This window comes from Anomaloglossus baeobatrachus, chromosome 5, assembly GCF_048569485.1.
Source record: "Anomaloglossus baeobatrachus isolate aAnoBae1 chromosome 5, aAnoBae1.hap1, whole genome shotgun sequence".
Lineage (NCBI taxonomy): Eukaryota > Metazoa > Chordata > Amphibia > Anura > Aromobatidae > Anomaloglossus > Anomaloglossus baeobatrachus.
Genome location: NC_134357.1, coordinates 295976042 through 296001743, shown reverse-complemented (window position 1 = coordinate 296001743; position 25702 = coordinate 295976042). Strand labels below are relative to the sequence as shown.

The window sequence follows — 25702 nt, the reverse complement described above, 5'->3', positions numbered from 1 at the left end:
TACCACAGCATCTTGCAGCGGCATGCTTTTCCATCCGCTTTGCGTTTAGTTGGACCATCATTTATTTTTCAACAGGACACTGATCCCAAACACACCTCCAGGCTGTGTAAGGGCTATTTGACTATGAAGGAGAGTGAAGGGGTGCTACTCTAGATGACCTGGCCTCCACAGTCACCAGACCTGAACCCAATCGAGATGGTTTGGGGTGAGTTGGACCGCAGAGTGAAGGCAAAAGGGCCAACAAGTGCTAAGCATCTCTGGGAACTCCTTCAAGACTGTTGGAAGACCATTTTCGGTGACTACCTCTTGAAGCTCATCAAGAGAATGCCAAGAGTGTGCAAAGCAGTAATCAAAGCAAAAGGTGGCTACTTTGAAGAACCTAGAATATAAGACATATTTTCCGTTGTTCCACACTTTTTTGTTATGTATTTCATTCCACATGTGTTAATTCATAGTTTTGATGCCTTCAATGTGAATCTCCAATTTTCAGAGTCATGAAAATAAAGAAAAAACTCTTTGAATGAGAAGGTGTGTCCAAACTTTTGGTCTATACTGTATATGTATATATTTGATCCATCCTGGTATATATGTTCCCCATCTTGGGATATATCTGGGAGACATACTGTATATACCAGGATGGGGACATTTATACCAGGATCGGACCAGGATAGGGAACGCATATGACAAGATGGGCCCAGGATGAGGAACCTATGTACCCGGTTGGGACCAGGATGGGGGATATTATATTAGTAAAGGATGGGGGACATTACTACATAATGGGGGAGGGGGACTCCTCATATGAAGTTTTAGGATTTAGAAGTCTACAAGGGCCCATACATCTGACCAACATGCAGAGGGTGGAGATAGGTCCAAATTTCCCACTGGGGCTGATCAGACTTGCTATACCACTGACAGCAGGTTTACTAGTACTCCAGTGACAATCATCTGCTGATAAAACTTTTTATAAAAACTACAGCAAGCAGCCTTGTAAGTGATGCCAGATTCAGGGTCTGAGTCTCTAAATTATGCTGCTCTCAGGTTAGGTGTCAAAAACCTAGTGACAGATTCCCTTCAAACAAACACTTTACATTTTATTTAAGGGGTCTGCCTAAGCATTACCTGTATTTTTCTGTATAAGTCCCAGTTCACTACGGTCCGCCTTGTCTCTCTCCAGTGCGTCCAATCTTGAATGAAGCATTGTATAGTCCTGGGATGTGGCTCTAGGTGACCCAGGGACAGCAGTACTATCCATGCTGATCACCGTATGGTTATTCCCAGTAATGTGAGGTGTAGAGACCGCAGGGTCAGCATGGGTTAGGTCTCTCTCATGCTGCTGACCTGACACTTTTATCTGATTGTCTTTCAATCTACTTGCTGTCATGCTATCTTGAGTAACATGTGGGGTCTCCACAAGGAGAGCAGAGTCTTCAGCCTGACTGGATCCTTGTGTCCTCTGGGAAGTGGCTAATATGGGTATATCAGAAATTAAGATCTCAGTACCATGTTCAGGTCCTGATATAGGAGTAGGTTGTAGTGAATATGAAGCCTTAGCATCCTGGTGACATAAGGAAAGTTTCATATCAGTGACATGTTACAATAATCCCTGTCTTGACTTCATACATAACTGGTAGAAAAAAAAGACAATGAATATGGTGCGTACCGTGTAGGGAAAACATAGAATGCGGGCTAAGAGTATGTGCACACGTGTTTTATAATCAGGCAAACCTGCTGAGGCTTTCACCAGAAGATGCTTCAAGAAATCCTTACATTTTTTAAGCATCTTTTGTGTCATTTTTTTTTCAGTTGTTTCCTGAGCATTTTTCTGATGGTTTTGGCCAATGGCTTTTTTTTAGAGAGTTTTCTCATGGTTTCTGTGACATCTTTATTGCTGTCATTTATTTTTTACTCCAATGAATAATGAAGAAACTGATAGTGTTTCTTTTTTGCAAAAACAAAGCCAAGAACACTCTAAAAAACATTCAGACGTTTTTGGAGCTTTCCCATTGACTTAGTGTGCCGCACCTGCAGCGGTCGAACCGCTCGGATCCGGGGGTGATTACTCGTGGCTCGAGGGTCTTCGGACCCGGGTGCTAGGGGCCACACTCAAATTAAGAAGGGGCTATTTACAGGGGAGATATAGTTCGTGACGCTACCCATGGTGTGCGATAACAGAGAGTACCGCCGCTGCCGATGGGAGTACCAGGGTTGATGGAATGGGGCAGCTAGGTGACGTTGACCCTCCACGGGTAGAGAAGGCCCTGGGACTCTGGATGGTGGTGTGCAGGGGATGACCATGTACTCACTCAGACCGGTTATCGGGGTGCTGGATGATGTTTTGTAAAATCATTACACACATAGGCTGCAGGTGAATCAAAAGTCCCAGTGTACCACTGCTGCTTGGGAAGGGGAGCACGTCCAGGTATCCGCTCCCAATAGTATTGCTTTTGCTGTGTCCCAATCTCGTCCGACCTCTCCGGAGCTTCGACTCCTCAGCCCCTCACACTATGAGGGGCACTACTTCACTTTTCCTGGGGGCTGCAACCACCGGTTCCCTCTCCCTTTGAGAGTTTCTACTACACTTCCTCTCCCTTTGCTCCCCTGGAGCCGACTGACTTGTCACCTCCCACCTCTCTGTCTGACCCCTAGGTGGGCGGCCCTATTCCTGCTTAAGCAGCCCACTGGTGTGCCTGACAGATGTGGTGCAATCTAGGATTTGTGAATGCTGGTGGACACAGCACTGCAGGATGAAGACCCAGAACCATGGGGGGTTGAATACCGCACGGGGAGGGCAGTTTGTGCAGTACACTGTGACGACCTGAATAGTCCAGGGGCGCCACACATACGAGGGGCGATTCAAAAGTAATGATAATCGGTTATTTCTATTGCACACAGAAATTAAAATAAAATGTTTTCTTCTCTCTTAGGTACCCACTAGTCCAGGAAAACAAAATCACTTAAATAGGCCACGATTCCCGGGAGCTACATTCATTTGAATATGAACTGCCGAGGAGTGAACATCAAAATGGAAAAAAACGAGCTCAGAGCTGTCATCAAATACCTCTGCTTGAAAAAAATTACTACCAAAGACATACACAGCGACTTGGTGGAAACATTGGGGGACTCTTCTCCTCCATATTCCACAGTTGCATGCTGGGCCAAGGAATTTAAGCTGGGAAGAACATCGACGGAAGATGAACATCGTGAAGGACACCCATCCACGTCCCTCAATGAAGAAAACGTGAAAAAAGTTGAAGAAGCTGTATTGGCAGATCGAAGAGTGACTATCAGGCATGTAGCTGAGGTCACAGGGATCTCCTATGGCAGTATTCAAAGAATCCTTGCAAAAGAATTGCATATGAGAAAGGTCTCCGCGCGTTGGGTGCCAAAAATGTTAACAGACGAGCAAAAGAAGAAATGAGTTGACATTTCAATAGCAAATCTCGAAAAGTTCCAAGCAGACAAGGAGAATTTTTTGTCACGTTTTTTTGACCATGAACGAGACCTGGATCCACCACTTTGATCCCGAAACTAAACAACAATCAATGACATGGAAACGAGCCGACGAACCGACGATGAAGAAATTCAAAGCATCAAGCTCAGCAGGGAAGGTTATGGCGTCCGTTTTTTGGGACGCTGAAGGAATTATTATGGTGGACTATTTGGAGAAGGGAGCTACTATTACGGGCTCCTACTACGCAGAACAAATAAGAAGATTGCGGGAGGCTATCAAGGAGAAAAGACGCGGCAAACTGGGGGCTGGAGTGCTGTTTCACCAAGATAACGCTCCGGCTCACAAAGCTGCAGTTGCCATGTAACCATTCAAGAAGCGGGCTTTGAACTGGTGGAACACCCCCCCTATCCGCCAGATCTACCCCTCAGTGACTTCTTTCTCTTTCCTCGCCTCAAGGAACACCTCCAGGGCAAGAAATTTGACGACAATAGCGACGTGATAACCGCTGTTGGGGATTTTTTTGAGGGTCCAGATCAAGAATTTTTTTCGAAGGGAATTCTAAGTTTAGAAAAGAGATGGACTAAATGTATAGACTTGTTAGGAGACTATGTAGAAAAAAATATAATTTTTTAATATATTCATTGTGTTTATTATTGATTATCATTACTTTTGGATCGCCCCTCGTAGTATAAAGTGTTTTCCAAGTGGAAGATGCCAGAAGAAAGGACATGTCACTTTTCTAACCACGTGGCATTTTTATAAAGCAGTAAAAAGATGCTGAAAATCATGAAAATACAGTATTATTATTATGATTATTGTTTATTATTATAGCGCCATTTATTCCATGGCGCTTTACAAGTGAAAAGGGTTTCTGAAGCTATTTTAGGAGGTTTCTGAAGCAGAATTCACCTGAAAAAGAAGTAATGTGCACATACCCTAACTGAGCACTGTAGCCCTTTATCCCCACCGATCATAAAATGAAGGCAAATCCTAGTAATAAGACATCATTTTATAGTAACTTCTGAATGTAGACTTCAATTTAATCTGCATTACAGAATATGGACTTCAAGTTACTGAGTTTACAGTCATGGCCTAAAGTGTTGGCATGCTTGAATTTTTTCCAGAATAAGTATTTCTCCCAGAAAATTATTGCAATTACATATGTTTTGTTATATACGTTTATTTCCACATAAAAACAAAACTGAGACAAAAAAGGCAAATTGGACATCATTTCACACCAAACTCCAAAAATGGGCCAGCCAAAATTGTTGGCACCCTCAACTTAATATTTAGTTGCATACCCTCTGAAATAAATAACTGCAAACAATCGCTTCTTATAAAGATCAACAAGCTTCTTCCCCCTCTCAACTGGACTTTTGGGCCACTCTTCTTTTGCAATCTGCTACAGGTCCATCATATTTGAAGGCGCCTTCTCCCAACAGCAATTTTAAGATCCCTCCACAAATGTTCAATGGAATTTAGATCCGGACTCATTGCTGCCACTTCAGAACTCTCCAGCGCTTTGAGCTTCTTGAGGTATGCTTGGGGTCATTGTCCTGCTGGAGGACCCATGACCTAGGATGCAAACCCAGCTTTCTGACATTGGGCACTACATTGCAGCCCAAAATACAAAATACTTTGATGATCTTCAGATTACATGATGCTTTGCACACTGTTAAGGCACCCAGTGCCAGAGGCAGCAAAACAACTCGAAACATCTCTGAATCTCCAAGATATTTGACTGTAGGTACTGTATACTTTTCTTTGTAGGCCTCGTTCCATTTTCGGTAAGCAGTAGAATGATAAGATGTACCAAAATCTTGGTTTCATTTATCCATAAGACACTTTCCCAGAAGAATTTTGGCTTACATACATTTTGGCATACTATAGTCTAGTTTTTTTATGTCTGTGTCAGTGTCTGTGTCAGCAGTCGAATCCTCCTGGGTCTCCTGCCATAGCGTTTCATTTCATTTAAATATTGACAGATAGTTTGTACTGGCACTAATGCACCCTGACTCTGCAGGGCAGCTTGAATTTCTTTACAACTTGATTGGTGCTGCTTATCATCTGGACCATTCTGTTTTACAACCTTTCGTCACTTTTTCTCTGCTGTTCACATTCTGGGTGATTAGCTACAGTGCCATGGGTTGTAAACTTCTTGATTATGTTGCGCACATCAAGAACCCTGGAGACTTGGAGACCCACACCTGTTACTTGCCACAGGTGATTTTGAACGAGCATCATGTCTCAAGGGAAGTCACACAGATATCCCACTGCTGCTGCCAATTTGTCACAAACAGCACTCTGCTGCCGCCAATTGGCAGGACAATTACATAATTGACCAATGATTAATGAACTAGGCTGCGGCTGTTTCCACTACTGGGCCAAATATTGGGGGGGCTCACAGTCAGGGTATAGTGTGTGTGTGTGTGTGTGTGTGTGTGTGTGTGTGTGTGTGTGTGTGTGTATATATATACATATTATATATATCTGATTCCAACTCATGGAATATATTTATATCTCAGTACAGTCACTGCCAGTTCCACAATAACAAAAGGAACCATTAGCATTAGTTGCCATCACCAATTGTTTTACAGGCCGATTGGACACCCATTACAGATGGCATCTGGCTTCAGGGTTTATAGTGCAAGAGGAACAAAGCTATTCAATATTATATATTTAACCCGAAAGTAGACAGTGTATTTAAAAATCTATAAAGGATGTTACAAAGGGGAACAAAGCAATACAGAAGGTGGAAGATATTATGGTCATGTTTCCTATCATGATTTTACCTTTCCATACATAGAAAATATGATATGTGAATTGTCATCTATCTGCCCGATATTAATTTGAGACTGCTGTTCAGGTCTCACAGTTATGTAAAAATGTGCTTTACATTCGCCATTCTGTCATAATGTTGATAATATATCTCCCATAACTGTACGATCTGTGAAAACCGCAATATTCATAACTTTGCTATAGCTTGAAAAGCCTGGTTGCAGTGTTTTGAACTTTAGCAGAGTTGACTGGAGAGTTAACAGAAGTGATGATTTTCTGATCCCTGGATATAGAAATACCAGTTTTTATTACACTGACAAGCAAAAGAATACATCAAAAGAGAATACCAGAGCACTTGCGCATTTTCAAATATAAATATGTTTATTAACACACACATTTGTATATATAAAAACAATGATGAAAAGCAGACATTGACATTAAAAGATGAGGTGTGACAGTGTACAAAACACACACATAGATGCGGGGGTGTTTTTGCTGGCTGGATATTTAAAAGCAGGGAAACCTACAATGGTCTTTTTTTCTTCCTGCTATGCTGAGTAGCAGATAGTAGCACATATAGCATATGCTGCCAGGATGTTTGGGATTTTAGTAGAGGGGTGCCTCTCCCAATATTGTGTCTATTTGTGTCCTAAATGGATACAATTCTTGTAATATATCTATACATCCTGGCCAACATATCCTAGTACATTATTCACCTAAGGGTTGAGTTTAAAGTGCTTAGTGCATTCCATGGGTTAATAGATGCCCACACCATCCAAATAAGTAAGTGTGGCTACTGTGTCTCGCCATAGTACATGGATATAGTAAAATACAATCACCATATATACCATTGTGAGTAATCATTACACTTTAACATCATGTATATAGTTTAAGCAAATAAGTGCCTGCACATGTGAATCAACTATCACCAGTTTAAACTGCAGTACATATTCAGCTCAGTAACCCACATGGTAAAGATCACTCATTGTATGAAGGCAAAGCAATATTACCCATAGCGTTTAGGTGGATAAATTCAGCTCAGCTAGACCTCCACCCCAATGTACATTTCGCATTGGAGAGCTTCCTCAGGGGGCTGCTGTTAATCGGTGCACCATAGGCTTCTTCCCCTTTTTTAGACCACTATTCCAAACTTGAGTAATGTGCACCGCATAGTGCTTGCATGGACGTCTGTGATCCCATTATTACGAAGCATACCAGCCACTTCCACTGCCATGTTTGTCACGCCAGAACTGATAGACTTTCTGATGAGCCAACTTGTTGACTCCGATATTTTGCCTTGATGTCCTTCTCTTGGCTTTTGAATAGATGGATAGACAGAATTAATTTCATATTCTTCAAACTGTCTTAAGACTCACAAGATACAGTTTGGCAATTTTCTTGTTCGAGAGACCGCTGTCTTTGAGCTGGATGATGACGTTTTCTCTTTTCTTGTGAAATCGTCTTCATGGCTGCTCCTCAATTCGAGCCAGTGACCTCTCACTTGGGAATCAACTTAATAACACACTACTGAGTTATTAGGGAATGTGAGAACATTTGTAATTTGTAGCACACAGGAAGAAAAAGATTTTTCCACCACTAGGAGCAAAACAGTAACAATGCTGTGACATGACAAGAATATACATAACTAATCATATGCGAAATAGTTGCAAGTCAAATTTCTGTATGAGATAGCCAAGATGATTGTCTATAAAATGAAAGTTGTCTCACGTTTGAAACTGTAGTAGATAGTGACATATTGAGCCTGAAATTCAAAAGTTCAAAACATTGTTACAAGGGATGATCGAATACCTCAAATATTTGGCTACGCCCATATTCGACGAATAGGTCGCCGCTATTTGACTATTTGCGAATATTTGATGCGCAATGTAAGTCTATGGGAAACCCGAATAGTTGCCGAATAGCAACTATTCGGGCTTCCCATAGACTTACATTGCGCATCGAATATTCACATAGCGGCGACCTATTCGTGGAATATTCGCGAAGCCAAATATTGCCGAATATTTATGATATTCGATAATCCCATCAGAAGGTCTGGCTTCAATGAACATGGAAGTGTTATCCCTCTTTACTTTCCGATTTTAATTAATCCCATATCTTTAATGTGGAGGTGGGCAGATATGTCCCCTATTCAGAGATCAAAGCGATGTCTTATGGATGTTAATTTCATTCTATGACAACCTGCTTGAAACAATGTTGCTTACCCACAATTTTGGAAAGGTTTCAACAATTTAGTCTAGCCCATTTTTGGGGTTTTGTGTTAAATTATGCCCAATTTGCTTTTTTATACTCTGGGTTTTTTTCTGTGTGTGTTGTTCCAATACATGCAAAGGAAATAAACATTTGTATAACAAAATACTGTATGTGTCATTGCAATAGTTTTCTGAGAGACTTAAGGCCGTTTTACACGCTACGATTTATCTGACAATCTTATTAGCGATGTGACACGCCCAGATCGTAGTTACGATTTGCCGAGATCGCACATAGGTCGTTTATTAGCAGTCACACGTAATGATCTCACAAGCGACGCCAAATCGTTCAGCGATATATTGTTTGACCAAGGCGATTGTGTGGATGTTGTTCGTCATTTGCAGGGTGTCAAACGTACCAATATGTCTGCTGCGATCCAAACGACGAACGATATTTTGAAAATGAACGACGTGTTAACGATCAACGATTTTCAACCTATTTGCGATTGTTCGGAGTCGCACGTAGTTGTCACATGCAATGACATCGTTAACGATGCCGGATGTGCGTCACGGAAACCGTGACCCCGCCGACAAATCGTCAGATAAATCGTAGCTTGTAACGCCGCCTATACTTCATTCTCTGGAACAATTTCAAGGGTGACAACATTTTCAGTCATGACTGTATAATCTTTTCAGTGGATACAGACTGCAGTAATTTAGTAATCTGGATTGTGCTCTATCTGCCCACGTAGACAGAATGCTCATCTCAAAGCTGCTGAGCTCACTGACTGGCTGCTGTGCTTTCAATGTAATATCAGCGCAGCAGCGAATCATGAATACTAGTGTGCACCCCTGAGGCTCTAGGCGCCACAGAGGTACTGCACATCAGCCAGAGGTGTGGTATCCCATTCCTAAGGAGGTAAGGAGGAGGTCTCAAATTGGTAACATACAAACACAGACACACTCTTATTTAGCAACACTCCATCAGGCCATGGTTAGGGCCAAGTGCAAACTAAGCTATCTCCTTCGGAAAAAGCACCATCCCCAAAACCAGCTTGGAGGTGGAGTCTAGTTAGTGGGAGCACAATGTAGAACGTTAGTCAGTCAGGAAGTAGGTGCAGATGAGTGAAGACCTGTGGTCTGGAGCTGGAGCAGCTCGGCCCAGGCACAGGAGAGAAGGGGTCCTAGAGCCCACAGGAAGTGCGCCATACACCCGTGGTCTTGTTCCACAAACGTCATACCAGAGTGGAGGGACTTGGCCGCAGCAGCGGTCCGACCCCTCAACTAGCGGAGAACTACAAGGCTCAGCTAGTAAACCGGAAGCTGAGGTTACTGCAAGTACCGAAACCACATCTACACACATCCAGTGAAAAGGTGACCACATAGGGCCAGGCCAAGGGATAGAGCTTCAAGCCACCCGACAGGGTCCACGGACATCGGCTCGGGGCTCTGTGTGCCTAGGCGCGGGGCAGGCGGGACAGGCCAGCGCAGGAAGACGACCAGGAAAGGAACACAGAAGGGTACACCGGGTTGTGCCTCCGAACTATCCGGGATTGGCTGGAGCCCATCACAGCAGGATTCAGCACTCCGGGGGCAACATTTTTCCGGTCATGTAAACTAGGAACTTTCAACAGTGAGTAAAATCTTGAGATTGCATCCCTGTGTTGCCCAATTATTTGCCTGCACCTTTGGCCCTGCACCCCACCTTTATATCTCTATCATTTACAAAGACTACTACTCCCAACAGACCTAGGGCCCAGCTCTACCTGTGGTGAGCTATACCAACTTAGCTGCATCACCACCGACCCCCAGGGAACTGAATAGCAGCGGCAACACCTATCTTGCCGCATACCACAGGTGGCGTCACAAACGTATCATTCCCTGTAAATAAACCCCACCATCATCTCCTTTTAACGACACCACCGGGGTCACTGAACCAGGCCCTGTTGCCGTGACATCCTCCGAGCAGAAACAGAGCCGCGGCCGTGTAACGGGTGCCCCCAGGCACCGGTGGGGCGTGTCACTAGAGTCTCAGCGCTTGATCTGGGGGAAAATGAGTAAATAGCAGTTTGATATTTTATTTGCCTTTATTGCAGCTGGGGATGAAGATTTTCTAAAAGAGGACAACCTCTTTTAAGCTATTTTCCAAGCCAGATCAGTTAACTTAGTTTCTGGGCTTTTTATCGGACTCTCGCGCAATACTTGCAATTTTTTTTCTAGATCCTTCTACAGTAAGATGCAAAAAAAAGAACAATTTTAACATATAAAAGAAAAAAATGTCACACAGAGTTTTGCCCAAACTTTGCTGACTGTCATCGGCATCGGACTCTGTTCACATTGCAGATTTTGACACTCCGTCCAATGGTTTCTCTGGTGTCTGGAATCAACTAAGGCAGACTCGGGCGTCGACCTGCTGTGTGCTGAATCATAGGCAAGCTAGCAAGAGCTTACCTCTGCTGGTCTGCTTGTTAGGATCCTTTGATCACATGTGGTGGGGAGGCCAATCACATCTGTACTGATTTGTATATTGGATCCTGTGTCCAACATGATTTTTTATATACATGGAATTGTGTGTTTTTTGCATGTATTTTGTAAATATATTTGCTCTCAGGTTGTTTTAATTAACGGTAATGGAGATTGGGTGTCCCTCTATATAGGGGAGGTGACTATGTTTGCTGTAGTGAACCCGTGGAAGCACTAGGATGTGCAAAACGGCCGTCGTCCCTAGGGGCCTGCACCCGGCTCTCCTCCCGCTTTTTTAATGCACTCTTTGGACTGAATAAAGCACGTGTTGGATGTTCGATGGATTGTGCCGCTGTCTTCTAATCTTCTGGAACATTTATTGGGAATCTTTCTCCTTTTTCTACGTGCACCCATGACCAGTGTGCTACTGGATAAAGACCCGAGCAAGCCTACTCCTCCCTGGCACCAATTCAATGTACAACGTGGTGGTGCAAAGCCGCATCTGTTTTGTATACTAATGTTTACTTGTGCTGTGTGACAGAGTTTTGGCTTTTCCCTTGTCTGTCTTTATCTATGAGATTTCATCACACTCTTGTCCCATCCCTCCCTGGGGAAAGAGGAGGGGGAACCAGAGCAGGGACAGGAAGGAGACTCAGGCATCCTCACCATTAGGGGTATCCTTGTGAATAGGGATAGCATAGTGCCCCCTAGCTTGAGGGACAGCTTAGGGGCACTGGTTCCCACTATCCCAGTCATTGTGACAAAATCATCTTATGGCCAACCACATTAACCTCTATTAATGAGGTTATATTGATGACCTCTCTTCAGGATGGGTGGTGGTGCTGGGTATCACACCTCCACCAATTGGATATTGATTACCTAAGGCTAAGCAATGGCTAGGCTAATCAATAATCTAAGGCGAAGCAATGAATAAAAAATGAGTGTTCAACACCCTTGAGCTACAGAAGAAATAGAAAATCCCAGACCTGTATAAAGCACAATCCAGGTAGAGTAGCTGATGAGAACCAACAGAACATGTGTCATTATTTGGCTGCTATATGGAATGCTGCATGTCTCAGGGGGCAGGAGATCAAGATTAGTAAATTGAGTTGAAAGAAACCCCCTTTCAGAAAATACTTTTTCACGTTGAGGAATAATAATATTCCGCTTCATTTTCTTTAATATAATACTCTTCAGATCAAGGATCACTGAAGTATAATCTAGTAGTATTTCTTATAAAATGATAGAACAAACGGCATAGATATTACACTGTTATCTCGGGGTATGCGCACACAGGTCAATAATATATAGTGGATGGAAAATCTGCAATCTACACCATACCAGCACTGTAAATTTTCACTTGAAACTGCAGGTGACATATGCTGCACTAGAATACTATCTCAACATATCGTTACAGTTATGTACGGCTCACAGCATATTAGTGTTAATGTAACTGCAATCTAATGTTTGGCTAATAGATGGCAGAAGAAACGAATGAACCAAAAGAAACTCTTCTTGGTGTATTTTACAGGTCAGTAAAGACTTTCCTAAAACCAGTAGAAACCTCACTGGCAAACAATTTGTGTGGCAAGTAGGGTAGTATCTTCCTGACTGAGTTGGAAAGGGGGTGCATGGACTGGATGAGTGACATGAAGTGGAGGATATAGGCTAAATGAACAAAGGGGTGTAGGGGCTGAAATACTGACTGTTCGATGGGTTGAATTTGCTAAATGAGTGGTGGGCTGACTGAGGGTGTATGGGCTAGAGGGGAGTCAGGGCAGTCAGGGGAGTCTTTGGGCTAGAAAAGTAGCAAGCAGGGTTTGTGCATGGGCTGGACTAATAGGCAAGAAGAACTGCAAGCAGGGACGTGTATGGGCTGGAAGAGCAATGGTTTGGGGGCATATGGCCTTGGATGAGCGTTGGAAAGGGGGTTTTATTGGCTACATAATCCATAGACAAATGGTTGAAAAAGAAACTGTCAGGGGAGAGTATGGATTGGAAGAGTGACAGGCAAGGTGGGCGTATGGTCTGTAATAGCAGCTATCAGAAGGTTGTATGGGTTAAATGAGTAGCGGTCGGAGGGGTGTGTGGGCAGGAAGAGTGAAGACTGCGGAGTCTATGGGTTGTATGAACGTCCAACAGTGGCACTGCTGGAAGAGCAGGGTTCAGGAGGGTTATGTGGTTTGGATTTGTGGAGGTAAGGGAAGTGCAGCCAGAGCTTTGTATGGACTGGATAAGTGGTGGTCAAGAGGTAGTTATATGGTTCAGAAGAGCGTTAGGCAGGGGTTCTATGAGCAGGTGGAATTTTAAATCTAGGATGTAAGTGCTTGAAAAGCATCAGTCAGGAAATTTGGATAAGCAGCTGACAGAGAATATTTTGGCAGGCAGAGTGGTATTATAGAAATAAAACACCAGAGGTAGGGGGTTGTATGGGCAAAGGATTGGCGTGTAGAGCAATGTATAGGCTGAAAGACTGTCAGGCAACAAAGTGTATAGGATAGCAGCCTGCAGGTCCTGGAAGAGAAGAGCAGCAAGCAGACGGGTGTATGAGTTACAAAAGCAATGGTCAGGAATGAATGGGTGTCACGGTGGGAGTGTATAGGCTGGAAGAGAAGCGGCAGTCAGATAGTTGGATTGAGTGGCGGGTGGAGTTGTATATGGGCTGATGAAACAGCTGTCTTTGAATTCTATAGACTGTGTTTGCTGGGCAGTTTAGGAGCAAAACTTGCTGACAGAGGGGTGTGTGGGTTAAAAAACCTGTGGACTGCTGGATGTAAGGATATAAGGGATGGAAAACTCATAGGAAGATGTCTTTATGTACTGGGAGAGAGTCAAACAAACTAGTGTAGGTATTAGAGGATTGACAGTCAACGCGATTTAGGCAACAGTGAACAGCAGATGAGGAGGATCAGCAGCTACGGAGGTGGTGTATAGGCTGGATAATCAGCCACCAGGGTAGTGGTGTATGAGCTGAACGAGCACTTGGCTCATTAATATACAGTACATACTGGATTAGCAAGGATTAGCGGGCTGAATAAGTTCCCATCTAATGAATTCTACAACCGCAGGGTTATTTTCAGAAAACTTGAATTTATTACTTTGGATTAGATCATGGTTCACAATATTACAAAGTTTAAAGAAGTTGTTCACCCATTTTCTTTACTGGCCACATCAATATTATTTTGACAAACAAGGTTTCTCTCAAATACCATGTGTTGCCAATAGTGCCTGTGAGCAGCGCTATAGCGGACCAATCATCCCCATTGCGTGATCCCTGTGCTCATTGACCTCAGGGATCTGGTCATGTCACGTCAACTTCCTATTCACCTGACATCACCACGGCCGGCCCCAGTCTTCGTGAATCACTGGGCTGTGGGCAGCGTTTCACCACTCAGCACAGCCCAGCATGTCTCCTGCTGCAGCTCTCTGCAGTAAAGGAGGGGGGAGCAGAGAGATGATGGGCTGTGGTGAGTGGTGACATGTCGCTCACAGCCCAGTCACTCAGGAAAACTGCGGCCCACCTTAGTTGATGTGAGGTCACGGAGCCCGGGGGTCACGTGAAGGGGGTTGCACTATTGCCAACACAAGGTATTTCAGAGAAACATTGTTTATCAACATAATATCGTTGTGACCAGTAATGAAATTGGGTGAACCACCACTTTAAGGCCTTCTGTGTATCTGTGTAGAGTTTTCCTTGGTCACTACATTTATTTTGTCACTTACCATTGCTACAATCCCGGTCATGTTCTCGGTCTGTTTTTCTATCCCACGATGTGAACCTTTTAGGATGTTGACCACCTGCATGAGGTCCTGCAGCATTGTCATAGCCTAAAATTAAAAAAGGAACATCATAATTACGGGCAATATAATGTTCTTTAAATTACCTGAGTGGAACTTTACATAATTGAAGCACTTAGATACTGTATGATACAGATTAGCTATACACAGTGCAGCAGACTCAACTGTATCCAGAATATTTTCACTTTATACTGTATATTGTAGTGTCTTTGGCACCTTTTACTCCAACACACTCTTCATCAAGACTGTACAAGTACAAAATAGCAGTCTGGATGACTTGAGGCCAGAATCTGTTATTTTTTTTTCCGGCTGAAGGAAACTCTAGTTGTTAATCTGCAGTCAGGTTTGGCCTTTTGTACTGGTGAGAGCTTCATTGATGAATCATTAAAGCAGTGGACACAATCAGACATTTTTGGCTTTTATTGGCACACATTGGGCCACCACACCATTTTCACATGGCTTTATACATATTTTATAATCATTGATTTACACTTGTGATCACATGGAGATGGCAACACGGGACTGCATCATCTTCATAATACAGGACATGATTAGTGGTGTGGTCTGCACTAGTGATAATTTGTAGATGACATGTTTGGGTCTGTATCGCCACCTTCATCCAGGACCCAATGAGGTGATGCACATCCATTACCTTGCTCACTCCTTCCTCATTCACCTCCAGTCTCCTCTTCAGCTGCATTATCTGCCACATGTCCTCCACAGCGCTGCTTCCCCCCTCCTGCCCAGATTTGCTCCTTTCAATAAGATGTAACCCAGAGGGCAAGGTGTTTAATGCCTCCAGCTGCTGCTCCATGTGCAGGATCCTGCGCTCCATCCTGTCCACATTCTCCTCTTTTTTCACCGGGATGACTCCTGATGGTGGGTGCTGCCCGGTGCCCCCTGGGAGTTGAACGGTAATATCCTGGATCTGTAGGTGCTTGATGATGGCATGAAGGAGAGTGTGCAGTGCCGTGAAATTCACTGCCCCGACTTCTGGAGTCCCGATGGCCAAATTGGCCAAGTCAGATAGATGGATTCCTACCATGCTGAAACCTATATTCACCAACCCATTTGAGCTCTGCCTGGTCATAACATGGTTCTATAGCCACACCCACCAGTGACATCACAAACAGCTGATCCTGCCTATCACATTTCCAAACATAACCAGTGAAAAAAACAATAATAATAATATATATACACAGTTTACACTCTCATAGTATATTCCACACACCATATGGACAAAAATATTGGGACTCACCTCTACCACCAAATCAGGATTTTCATTCAGTCGCATTGCCCCAGGCGTGTATAATCAGCTTCTTGCCGTGCAGTCTGTCATTACAAACATTTGTGAAAGAATGGCTCGTTGTAAAGAGATCAGTGAATTTGAGAGTAGTCCTGTAATACAATATCATTGTACAAGTCAGTACACTAAATGTCTTCCTTCCTAAATAACCCACTATCCACTGTGAGTGATATTATGGAAGAGAGAGGGGTTTTTCATAGACTCCTCCATTTCTGAGTCGCATAAAAGTCCCATATTTTACTTTGATTTTTGAGCAAGCACAACATTTCCTAAAGATCCTATTTATCTTTGGCAGATACCAAGTATGAGCTAATTCTATACATCATCTACACTAGTGCTTGAACGTTTTGTGAACTCTTGAAAATATTTCTGCATAAGTTTCCTCTAAAACGACAGCAAATATTTTCACACAAAGCCTACAAGCAGATAGACAAACAAATCAAACAAAAGAGTTAAACATATTAGACTTTGGAAGCACGGTTATGCTCATGCACTGAGCAGAGGTGCTGCAGTGGAGCTCCTGCCATCCTGACTTTCTTTTGTCCTCCCCAGCCACCCCTCAATCAGAAAATCACCAAAGGGTGAGAGACCTCAACTGGGTGACAAGGGGCTGCCAGTATTAAGGGACCTCCTGACGAAGCCACTCCTGGTGAAACGCGAGTTGAGGCTCCCTGCCACCTGGTTTCCCTGATCTCCTGCTGCACACTGTCTCAAGTATCAAGTATAAAATATCACAAAAGCATATAATTTGTTTAGTACAAAAACAAACTAAATTACTATGTGACGCCCTGGCCTATCAGGTCGTCACAGGCTATTGTGCAATCTGCCCTTCTGTGCAACATCCACCTCCTCCTTGGTTACAATATGTGGACATATCACTGAAAAAAGATATATATGTGTGTGATACTTAAAACCACCACTGGAGGTCACTGGCGTCCATATATTAAGCCACCATCTATGTATATAATTGCCTTATTCTGTCTGTCTGTCTGTCTGTCTTGCTCCAAAATTGTGTCCTTACAGTGACAAACATCGGATTGGCCGCTGGGCTCGGCCTGGCCCCGCCCCTCCACACGGATTGGCCACTCTGCTCGGCCCCGCCCCCTGCATGGATTAACCGTTTGGCCAGGCCCGCTCCCCCGCACGCGATGCTCGCTAGGCCACGCCCCCCGCATGCAATGCCCGCTGGCCCCGCCCCCCGCATGGATTAACTGTTTGGCCAGGCCCGCCCCCTGCACGCGATGCCCGCTAGGCCACACCCCCGCACGTGATGCCCGCTGGCCCCGCCCCCCGCATGGATTAACCGTTTGGCCAGGCCCGCCCCCTGCACGCAATGCCCGCTAGGCCACCCCCCCCGCACGCGATGCCCGCTGGCCCCGCACCCCGCATGGATTAACCGTTTGGCCAGGCCCGCCCCCCACACGCGATGTCCGCTAGGCCACTCCCCACACACGATGCCCGCTAGGCCACGCCCCCCGCACACAATGCCCGCTAGGCCACTCCCCCGTGATGCCCGCTAGGCCACGCCCCCCGCACGCGATGCCCGCTAGGCCACGTCCCCCGCACGCGATACCCGCTAGGCCACGCCCCCCGCACACGATGCCCACTAGGCCACGTTCCCGCACGCGATGCCCACTAGGCCACGCCCCCCGCACACGTTGGGCACCTGTACACCACCCCCCAGGACTACTCCTCTCATTATACTCCTCTTTCCCCAGGACTACTCCTCCCATTATACTCCTCCTATTATACTCCTCTCTGAGGGGTTCGCAGCATGGGGGATGGAGCACGATGGGGAGTGCAGCATGGGGGATGGAGCACGATGGGGGGTGCAGCATGGGGGGTGGACCACGATGGGGGGTGCAGCATGGGGGGTGGACCACAATGGGGGGTGCCCAGAATGGGGGGATGAAACACGATGGGGGGTGTGCAGCATGGGGGATGGAGCACGATGGGGGGTGCAGCATGGGGGTTGGACCACGATGGGGGGTGCCCAGAATGGGGGGATGAAACACGATGGGGGGTGCACAGCATGGGGGATGGAGCACGATGGGGGGTGCAGCATGGGGGATAGAGCACGATAGGGGGTGCGCAGAATGGGGGATGGAGCACGATGGGGGGTGCGTAGCATGGGGGATGGAGCACGATGGGGGGTGCGTAGCATGGGGGGATGGAGCACGATGGAGGGCACATAGCATGGGGGATGGAGCACGATGGGGAGTGCAGCATGGGGGATGGAGCACGATGGGGGGTGCAGCGTGGGGGATGGAGCACGATGGGGGGTGCCCAGAATGGGGGGATGAAACACGATGGGGGGTGCGCAGCATGGGGGATGGAGCACGATGGGGGGGATGGAGCATGATGGGGGGTGCGCAACATGGGGGATGGAGCACGATGGGGGGTGCGCAGCATGGGGAATGGAGCACGATGGGGGTGCGCAGCATGGGGGATGGAGCACGATGGGGGGTGCGCAGCATGGGGGATGGAGCACGATGGGGGGTGCGCAGCATGGGGGATGGAGCACGATGGGGGGTGCACACCTCCCCCCAAAAGACACACACACCGCCACACACACACCGCACAACACACCACACACACACTGGGAACCACAAACACCGCCCTACACAGACACCCACACACACAGACAACGCCGCACACACACAACACCCAACACACAAACACTGCGGCACACACAAATATACGCACAAACCGCACAACACACACACTGCACAAAACATACCTCCCCCAAAACACACACACGCACAACACACCCACACAAACCGCGCAACACACACACACAACGCTACAGACACACAGCGCTCCACAAACAACGCAACACACACAACGCAACACACAAACAACACTCTCACCCCCCACCACACCCAGACAACACCCAGAACATTTACAGCGCACTACACAAACACTTGGCAACTACACACAACAACATCTATATATATATATATATATATATAACAAAAATCATACATTAACTACACGTATATACGTAAATTCTAGAATACCCGATGCGTAGAATCGGGCCACCTTCTAGTAATCTTATAGTGGCTGAATATATGAACGCCAGTGACCTCCGGTGGTGGTTTTAAGTATCACACATATATCTGTTTTTCAGTGATATGTTCACATAGTGTATCTTATGGGTTAGAACATGCAATAGGTCTTAGTATTTGATGGGCCTAAGTCCTCTCTTTTTTCTTCTGCTGTGCTGGTTTATGTATACTCACCACATCCACAGATGTAATAATTAAATATGTTTTTGTACTAAATAAAATTTCTGTCCTTTTGTTATAGTTGGGCATTTGTCGTTTCCTTCTTTGGTTTGTACTTGTTCACGTAGCGACTTGCCCTTACTATATGTCAGTCCGTTATATGCTGATACAAAATAATATACCTTGTGGTTATCAGTGATATGTATATACCAGGGGCATAACAACCGCCAGCAGTTTAGGGGCCCACTCTGCAGATCAGCAGCCGGCTCCTCTCTGTGACAGAGGAGCTGCGCTGTTCTGTTGCAGACCACGTGGCCGCTATATGATCCGTGAGTCATGGGGGCCCGGTGTCAGCGGCACCAGGCCCACATCGCTAGTCCTAGCATACAGCAATAATGAAGCATAGAGCGGCCCGCGCCGCTCCATGCTTCATCATTCTCTCCCTGTGCCTGCACGGTGACGTCACTCCTGTGCGACTGCTGTGCTGAGGCATGCAGAGCGCAGGGTGGGAGGACACTGAACAGAGCAGCGGGGGAACGAGGAGAGGTGAGGATAGAGCAGTGGTGAAACGAGCAAAGGTGAGGACTTGTTTTTTTTTTTTTTAAATCCGTAAGTACACGGTGGCCAGAGGCCTAGGGGGCTGCATTTTACATGGAGGCCTGGGGGGCTGGCATCATTATACATGGAGGCCTGGGGGCTGGCTGCATTATATAACGTGGTCTGGGGGGCAGCATTCTACATGGAGGTCTTTGGAGCTGCATTATACATGGAGGTCTATGGGGCTGCATTATACAACATGAAGGACACCTTATACATGGACTATAGGGGTGTATTATACATGGAGGAGTATGGAGCTGCATAATACAATATGTAGGTTAATGGGGCTGCATTATAATACATATAGGACTATGGAGGCTACATTATAATATATGGAAGACTATGGGGGCTACCTTCTACATGGACTATGGGGGTGCATTATAAAACATGGAGGCCTATGTGGTGCAGAATAATATATGGAGAACTATGGGAAATGCATTAAAATAATTGGAGGGCTATGACGGCTACTTTATACATGGAGGGCTATGGGAAATGCATTATAATACATGGAGGGCTATGGGGGTGCATTATAATATATGAAGGACTATGTGGTGCAGTATAATACATGGAGGACTATGGGGTGAATTATAATACATGGAGAACTATGGGAAATGCATTGTAATATATGATGGACTATGGAGGTGCATTCTAATATATGAAGAATTATGTGGGACTCTTTATACTATTTGGAAGGCTATGTGGGGGCCATGATTGTATTTGGGGAACATGGAGCATGGGGGGCTTGCTGTATTATACATAGGGGGCTGGCTGCATCATACATGGTGGCCTGGGGTGACTTATAATATATGGAGGACTATGGGGTGCAGTATACTATATGGAGTACTATGGGGTGAATTATAATATATGGAGAACTATGGGACATGCATTATAATACATAGAGGACTATGGAGCTGGAATCTTATAAGAAGGGTTATGTGGGACCCTTTATACTATATGGAAAGCTATGTAGGTGGGGGCATTATAGTATTTGAACTATATACAAGGAGGGACAAAGATACAAGCAGGGGATGGGAACATTTTCTGCTGAGGGAAAAGGGCTCTTTCCCTCAGCACCCAGCTTTCCCATGCTCTCCTATACATCTCTAGGCACCCAGCTTTCCCATGCTCTGATATGGGAAAGCTGGGTGCTAAGGGAAAGATGTATAGCAGAGCATGGGGAAGCTGGATGCTGAGGACAAGATGGATATCAGAACATAGGAAAGCTGGGTGCTGATAGAGGGATTTCAGATCATGGGAAATCTGGGTGCTGTGGGTAAGAGCCAAGTGTCAGCGTCATTATTCTGTACCCCGAGTGTCGGTGTCATTATCCTGTGTACACTAAGTGTCGGTGTATGTGGAGGGTGGCCCATGTCCAAACTTTGCACCAGGGCCCATCGAACTCTAGTTACGCCACTGGTATATACATTGATCTCATCATAAAATATGCATTGGTTTTCACTGCTCTTTTATATTTATATACACTATGTCTCAAGCAGTGGCGGAAATACCGCATGTGCAGCTGCACAGAGGCCCTGAGCGGGAGGGGGCCCCTAGGTCCTGACAACATATGGGGATTTCCTTTGCCTGCGGCAGCTTGGACAGTAACAGGAGAAGCAGGGGCCCGATCAGCTGAGCGCATATGCTGCAGCTGAGCTGACACGTGCCCCTTTCCCACCTGTTAGGGCCTGCAGGAGGGAGAATCCATGTCTGCAGAAGCTGCCGGCCGGCGCGCAGAGGATGACGTCATTTCTCAGCACCAGAGGGGAGGCTCCGCCCATTAGCTCCATCTCCAGCAGACTCTCAGAGCAGGGGCCTCTGTATACAGACATGGCTCCCTGCCTCCCCTCATAACTGAGTGCTCTCCCCCTCCTGCCCTGGACTATTGAAAGAAAATTCATCAGTCGGGCCCCAGGAGGAGAAGGAGGAGAGGCTGCACCATAAGAGAAGATGGAAGGACCTGCCCTCCTGGGCCCCATGTGCCATCATCTGCAGAGAGGGTGAGTCCATGTATAATGTGTGCATATCTATCTATTATATGTGTATCTAATCTATCTATGCCTCTGTCTATCTATATATCTATTCTATGTGTATCTAATCTATCCTATTATATGTGTATCTAATCTATCTATCCCTCTGTCTATCTATATACTATCTATCAGGGGCCTAACTACCACGGTCGCAGAGGCCCGGCAGCTTAGGGGCCTGCTCTGCAGATCAGCGGGCAGTGCCTTTCTGTGAGAGGAGCTGTGCTGTTCTGGCGCAGACCACACGGCCGCTATATGACCCGGTGCCGCCGCCGCTGACACCGGGACCCCTGCCGCCAGGCCCCCCTCCCCCGTCATCTCACGCACAGCAACAAGGAAGCGTGGAGCGGTCCATGCAGCTCCACGCTCCATCATTCTCCCTCTGTGCATGCGCGGTGATGTCACGCCTGTGCAACTGCTGTGCTGAGAGACGTGAGGAGAAAGGAGGAGACGTGAGGACAACAGCGGGGAACGAAGAGAGAGATAAGAACCTGTTTATTGTTTGTTTTTTTTTAAATCAGACACGGTGGCCGGGAGGGGAGCATGGGGGGCTGCTAGCACTATACATGGAGCATGGGGGGCTGCTAGCACTATACATGGAGCATGGGGGGCTGCTAGCACTATACATGGAGCATGGGGGGCTGCTAGCATTCTACATGGAGCATGGGGGGCTGCTAGCATTCTACATGGAGCATGGGGGGCTGGCTGCATTATACATGGAGCATGGGGGGCTGGCTGCATTATACATGGAGCATGGGGGGCTGGCTGCATTATACATGGAGCATGGGGGGCTGGCTGCATTATACATGGAGCATGGGGGGCTGGCTGCATTCTACATGGAGCATGGGGAGCTGCCAGCATTCTACATGGAGCATGGGGGGCTGGCTGCATGATACATGGAGCATGGGGGGCTGCCAGCATGATACATGGAGCATGGGGGGCTGCCAGCATTATACATGGAGCATGGGCGGCTGCCAGCATTATACATGGAGCATGGGGGGCTGCCAGCATTATACATGGAGCATGGGGGGCTGCCAGTATTATACATGGAGCATGGGGGGCTGCCAGCATTATACATGGAGCATGGGGGGCTGCCAGCATTATACATGGAGCATGGGGGGCTGCCAGCATTATACATGGAGCATGGCGGGCTGCCAGCATTATACATGGAGCATGGGGGGCTGCCAGCATTATACATGGAGCATGGGGGGCTACCAGCATTATACATGGAGCATGAGGGGGCTGCCAGAATTATACATGGAGCATGAGGGGGCTGCCAGCATTCTACATGGAGCATGGGAGGCTGCCAGTATTATACATGGAGCATGGGGGGCTGCCAGTGTGACGCCCTGGACCACAGGGGTCACAGAGTAACATCACATACACACACACACCCTCCCCTGGTCAGGAACACCCGTCAAACAAAACACTTGTTGCCTCCCTCCAGGGTCTGATGTCCACACCAGGTGGAGCAGAGCCAGGCGGTTGGCCCCACCCACCGAGGAGTTCACAGTCCTGGAGGCGGGAAAGAGCAGTTAGTTGGAGTTGAGTTTTGGAGAGTTGAAGTGGAGAAGTGTGGAGAGAGAGACTGTGTGTGTCTGGGTCGGAGCCAAGGCACCATCAGCAAGGTCGGCAGACGGTGGTGGCCGTCTGCAGGAGTTGGTGGAGGTCTGCGGAACTGTAGGACCGGGGTCGGGCATTGGCCTGCCGGTACCGAACCGGGGAGTGGATCAAAGCCAAGCACCATGGCAGGGTACTCAGACACCGACTAGGCTCGGAAGCCGCCGTAACGGTCAAATTACCTGATTGCGGTCTGGACCTCAGGGGTTCATTCCCAACCAAGTCCCATCAGAAGGCAACAGCCCAACCCGTCCGGATAAGTGCCATCGCCAACGGCCAGAGATCCAAGGGCCAGCGCCTGCGGGCAAAACGGGCTCTCCCGACACGTACAAGCCGGGGAGCGGACCACCCGTGGGAATCCATAGGGGTCAAACACTTATACACAGGTGCAGGGAAAGACAGCCACCATCAACCCGTCCGGGGAGTGAAGACACCGCAGCCGACTGCGGGCCCCGTCTATCCAGCCGTTTGGTTTACCAGAGACTCTGTCCTTGACTACCTGAGTGAGTACACCAGTGCCACCCGGCACAGCGCTGCACCGTAATGCTGCCCCGCATCCACGCTGCCTCCCCGCATCAGCACCTGCACCTATTCCCTGCAGCACGCTCCCTCCTCCCGGGCCCTGGGACAACAGCCCCTACCTACGGAGGGGCCAACACCTCAGCTGCTCTCTGCCATCGCTCCCGGGAAACCCCGTCACCAGCAGCAGTGGTGCCCATCCTCACCACAACCCCGTGGGTGGCGTCACAACCGACATCCCACCACCAAACCTCCCCTTTTCATACGTGGGCGAGGAGGCACTGCTCGAATCCCCGGGTCCGGCCCTTGCTCGAGCCACCGAGGAGCAGAATCACCGGACCCGAGCGCCAGAGATTCCCCAGGCGAGCGGCGTTCCCAAAACCCCTCCGCCCGCGACAACTTGGCGTCACGAACAAGATCCTACCCATCTACTTACCGGTAGAAGTGCGCCTTGCAGTCCCCGCCGGTGGTGTCCGGCCGAAAATTTTGAAGTTCCGCCATCTTCGGCGCGAAAAGTTCCCGCTCGAGCCGTCTTCCCCGAGCAGGGAAGGCGCGAAAAGCGAAGCCCCGCCCCCAGGGAAGGAGGTGCCAGAGAGAACCAAGGGGGGGCGAGAAAAAGATATCTGCGCCTGACGGGGCTGTTGGAGGGGCGCCGGTCGTGGTGGCCCCCGGAGATGGTAATATGGCAGCCCTCGCCCCAGCCGCAGACGCGGGGGAAGCCGCGGGTCCGGTGGTCGCCCAGGTAATGCCGATCTCCCTGCCCTATGTGCCCGGTGCTACCTGGCTGGCGCAATACGATGGGAAGCCTAATGCTTTGCAGGCGTTCCAGAAAAAGATTAGCCCGGTTCTTAACCTGTATGCCATGACCCGCAGACAGCGGCGTCGGTAGTGCTAGGGTAGCTGACCGGCGCGGCTGATCAGGAGACGGAGACCTGGACCGACGCGGACCGGGCCTCTGTGACTACTATTTTTGAGAAACTCCAGACCGCTTTTGAGACCCGCACAGAAGCTGAATTGCGGATGCAGTTTTACCAATGCCGACAGCGACCTGCAGATAACATAAGAGACTATGCCTTGCAGACTGCTCTCCGTACACTGAAACGAGTGGACACCATTAATGATGTGGACAGCAATAAGATGCTAGTGGAACAATTCCTGTAGGGGCTGGGGTCTACGGAGGACCGCAAGCAGCTGCGGCTGTGGGCCCTGGAACACCCCTATCTGGACTTTACCATATTGAAGGAGCGGGACATCAAGGCCCTGCAAGCCCCAAACCCTGACGTTCCTGATGCAGCCCCGTGGCCGGCTGAAACCGCTCCTGTCTCAGTAGCACCTCCCCTCATGGCTCTACCGGCCCCTGCGCTGCCCAGTGGGCTGATGGAGGAGTTGGCCACACAAGTCCGCCGCATGGATGGAGACCTCGCCCGGATCCTCACTGCACTCCAGCTCCCAACGAGAGTCAAGCCCCCAGAGAAGATTCAGCTCGCTGACAGCCCGGAGGACGTCCCCTGGATGCAGCGGAAAAAGATCAACGACCAGCGGTATGGACCTCCTACCTGTTACAGGTGCTGCAAGCCTGGTCACTACTCCCGGCGATGCCCGTTAAACGAGCGACCCCTGGGGCCAAGGGCCAATCCTCAGGAGTAGACCCTAACTGCCCTACCGATTGGTGAGACCGGTACGTTGGAGGCCGCCCCATCATCCCCCTGGCG

At 47.7% G+C, this 25702-nt stretch overlaps 1 protein-coding gene across 2 annotated transcripts in view; it reads right to left on the bottom strand.

The window, feature by feature from the left end:
- Window positions 1-21549, bottom strand: part of LOC142310003 (glutamine-rich protein 2-like) — a 98085-nt gene extending 76536 nt beyond the window's left edge. The window contains exons 1-4 of one of the 2 annotated variants that reach the window (XM_075347481.1): window positions 21503-21549; window positions 15956-16095; window positions 14623-14727; window positions 1120-1555 (exon numbers count right to left, since the gene is read on the bottom strand). In XM_075347481.1, coding sequence (XP_075203596.1) covers window positions 1120-1555; window positions 14623-14727; window positions 15956-15991 — 577 coding nt within the window. In that variant the 5' untranslated portion in view covers window positions 15992-16095; window positions 21503-21549. Of the gene's footprint in view, window positions 1-1119; window positions 1556-14622; window positions 14728-15349; window positions 15771-15955; window positions 16096-21502 lie in introns of those variants that run through there. The other variant, XM_075347479.1, reaches the window with a different exon arrangement.
- Between the last annotated feature and the right edge of the window lie 4153 nt (window positions 21550-25702).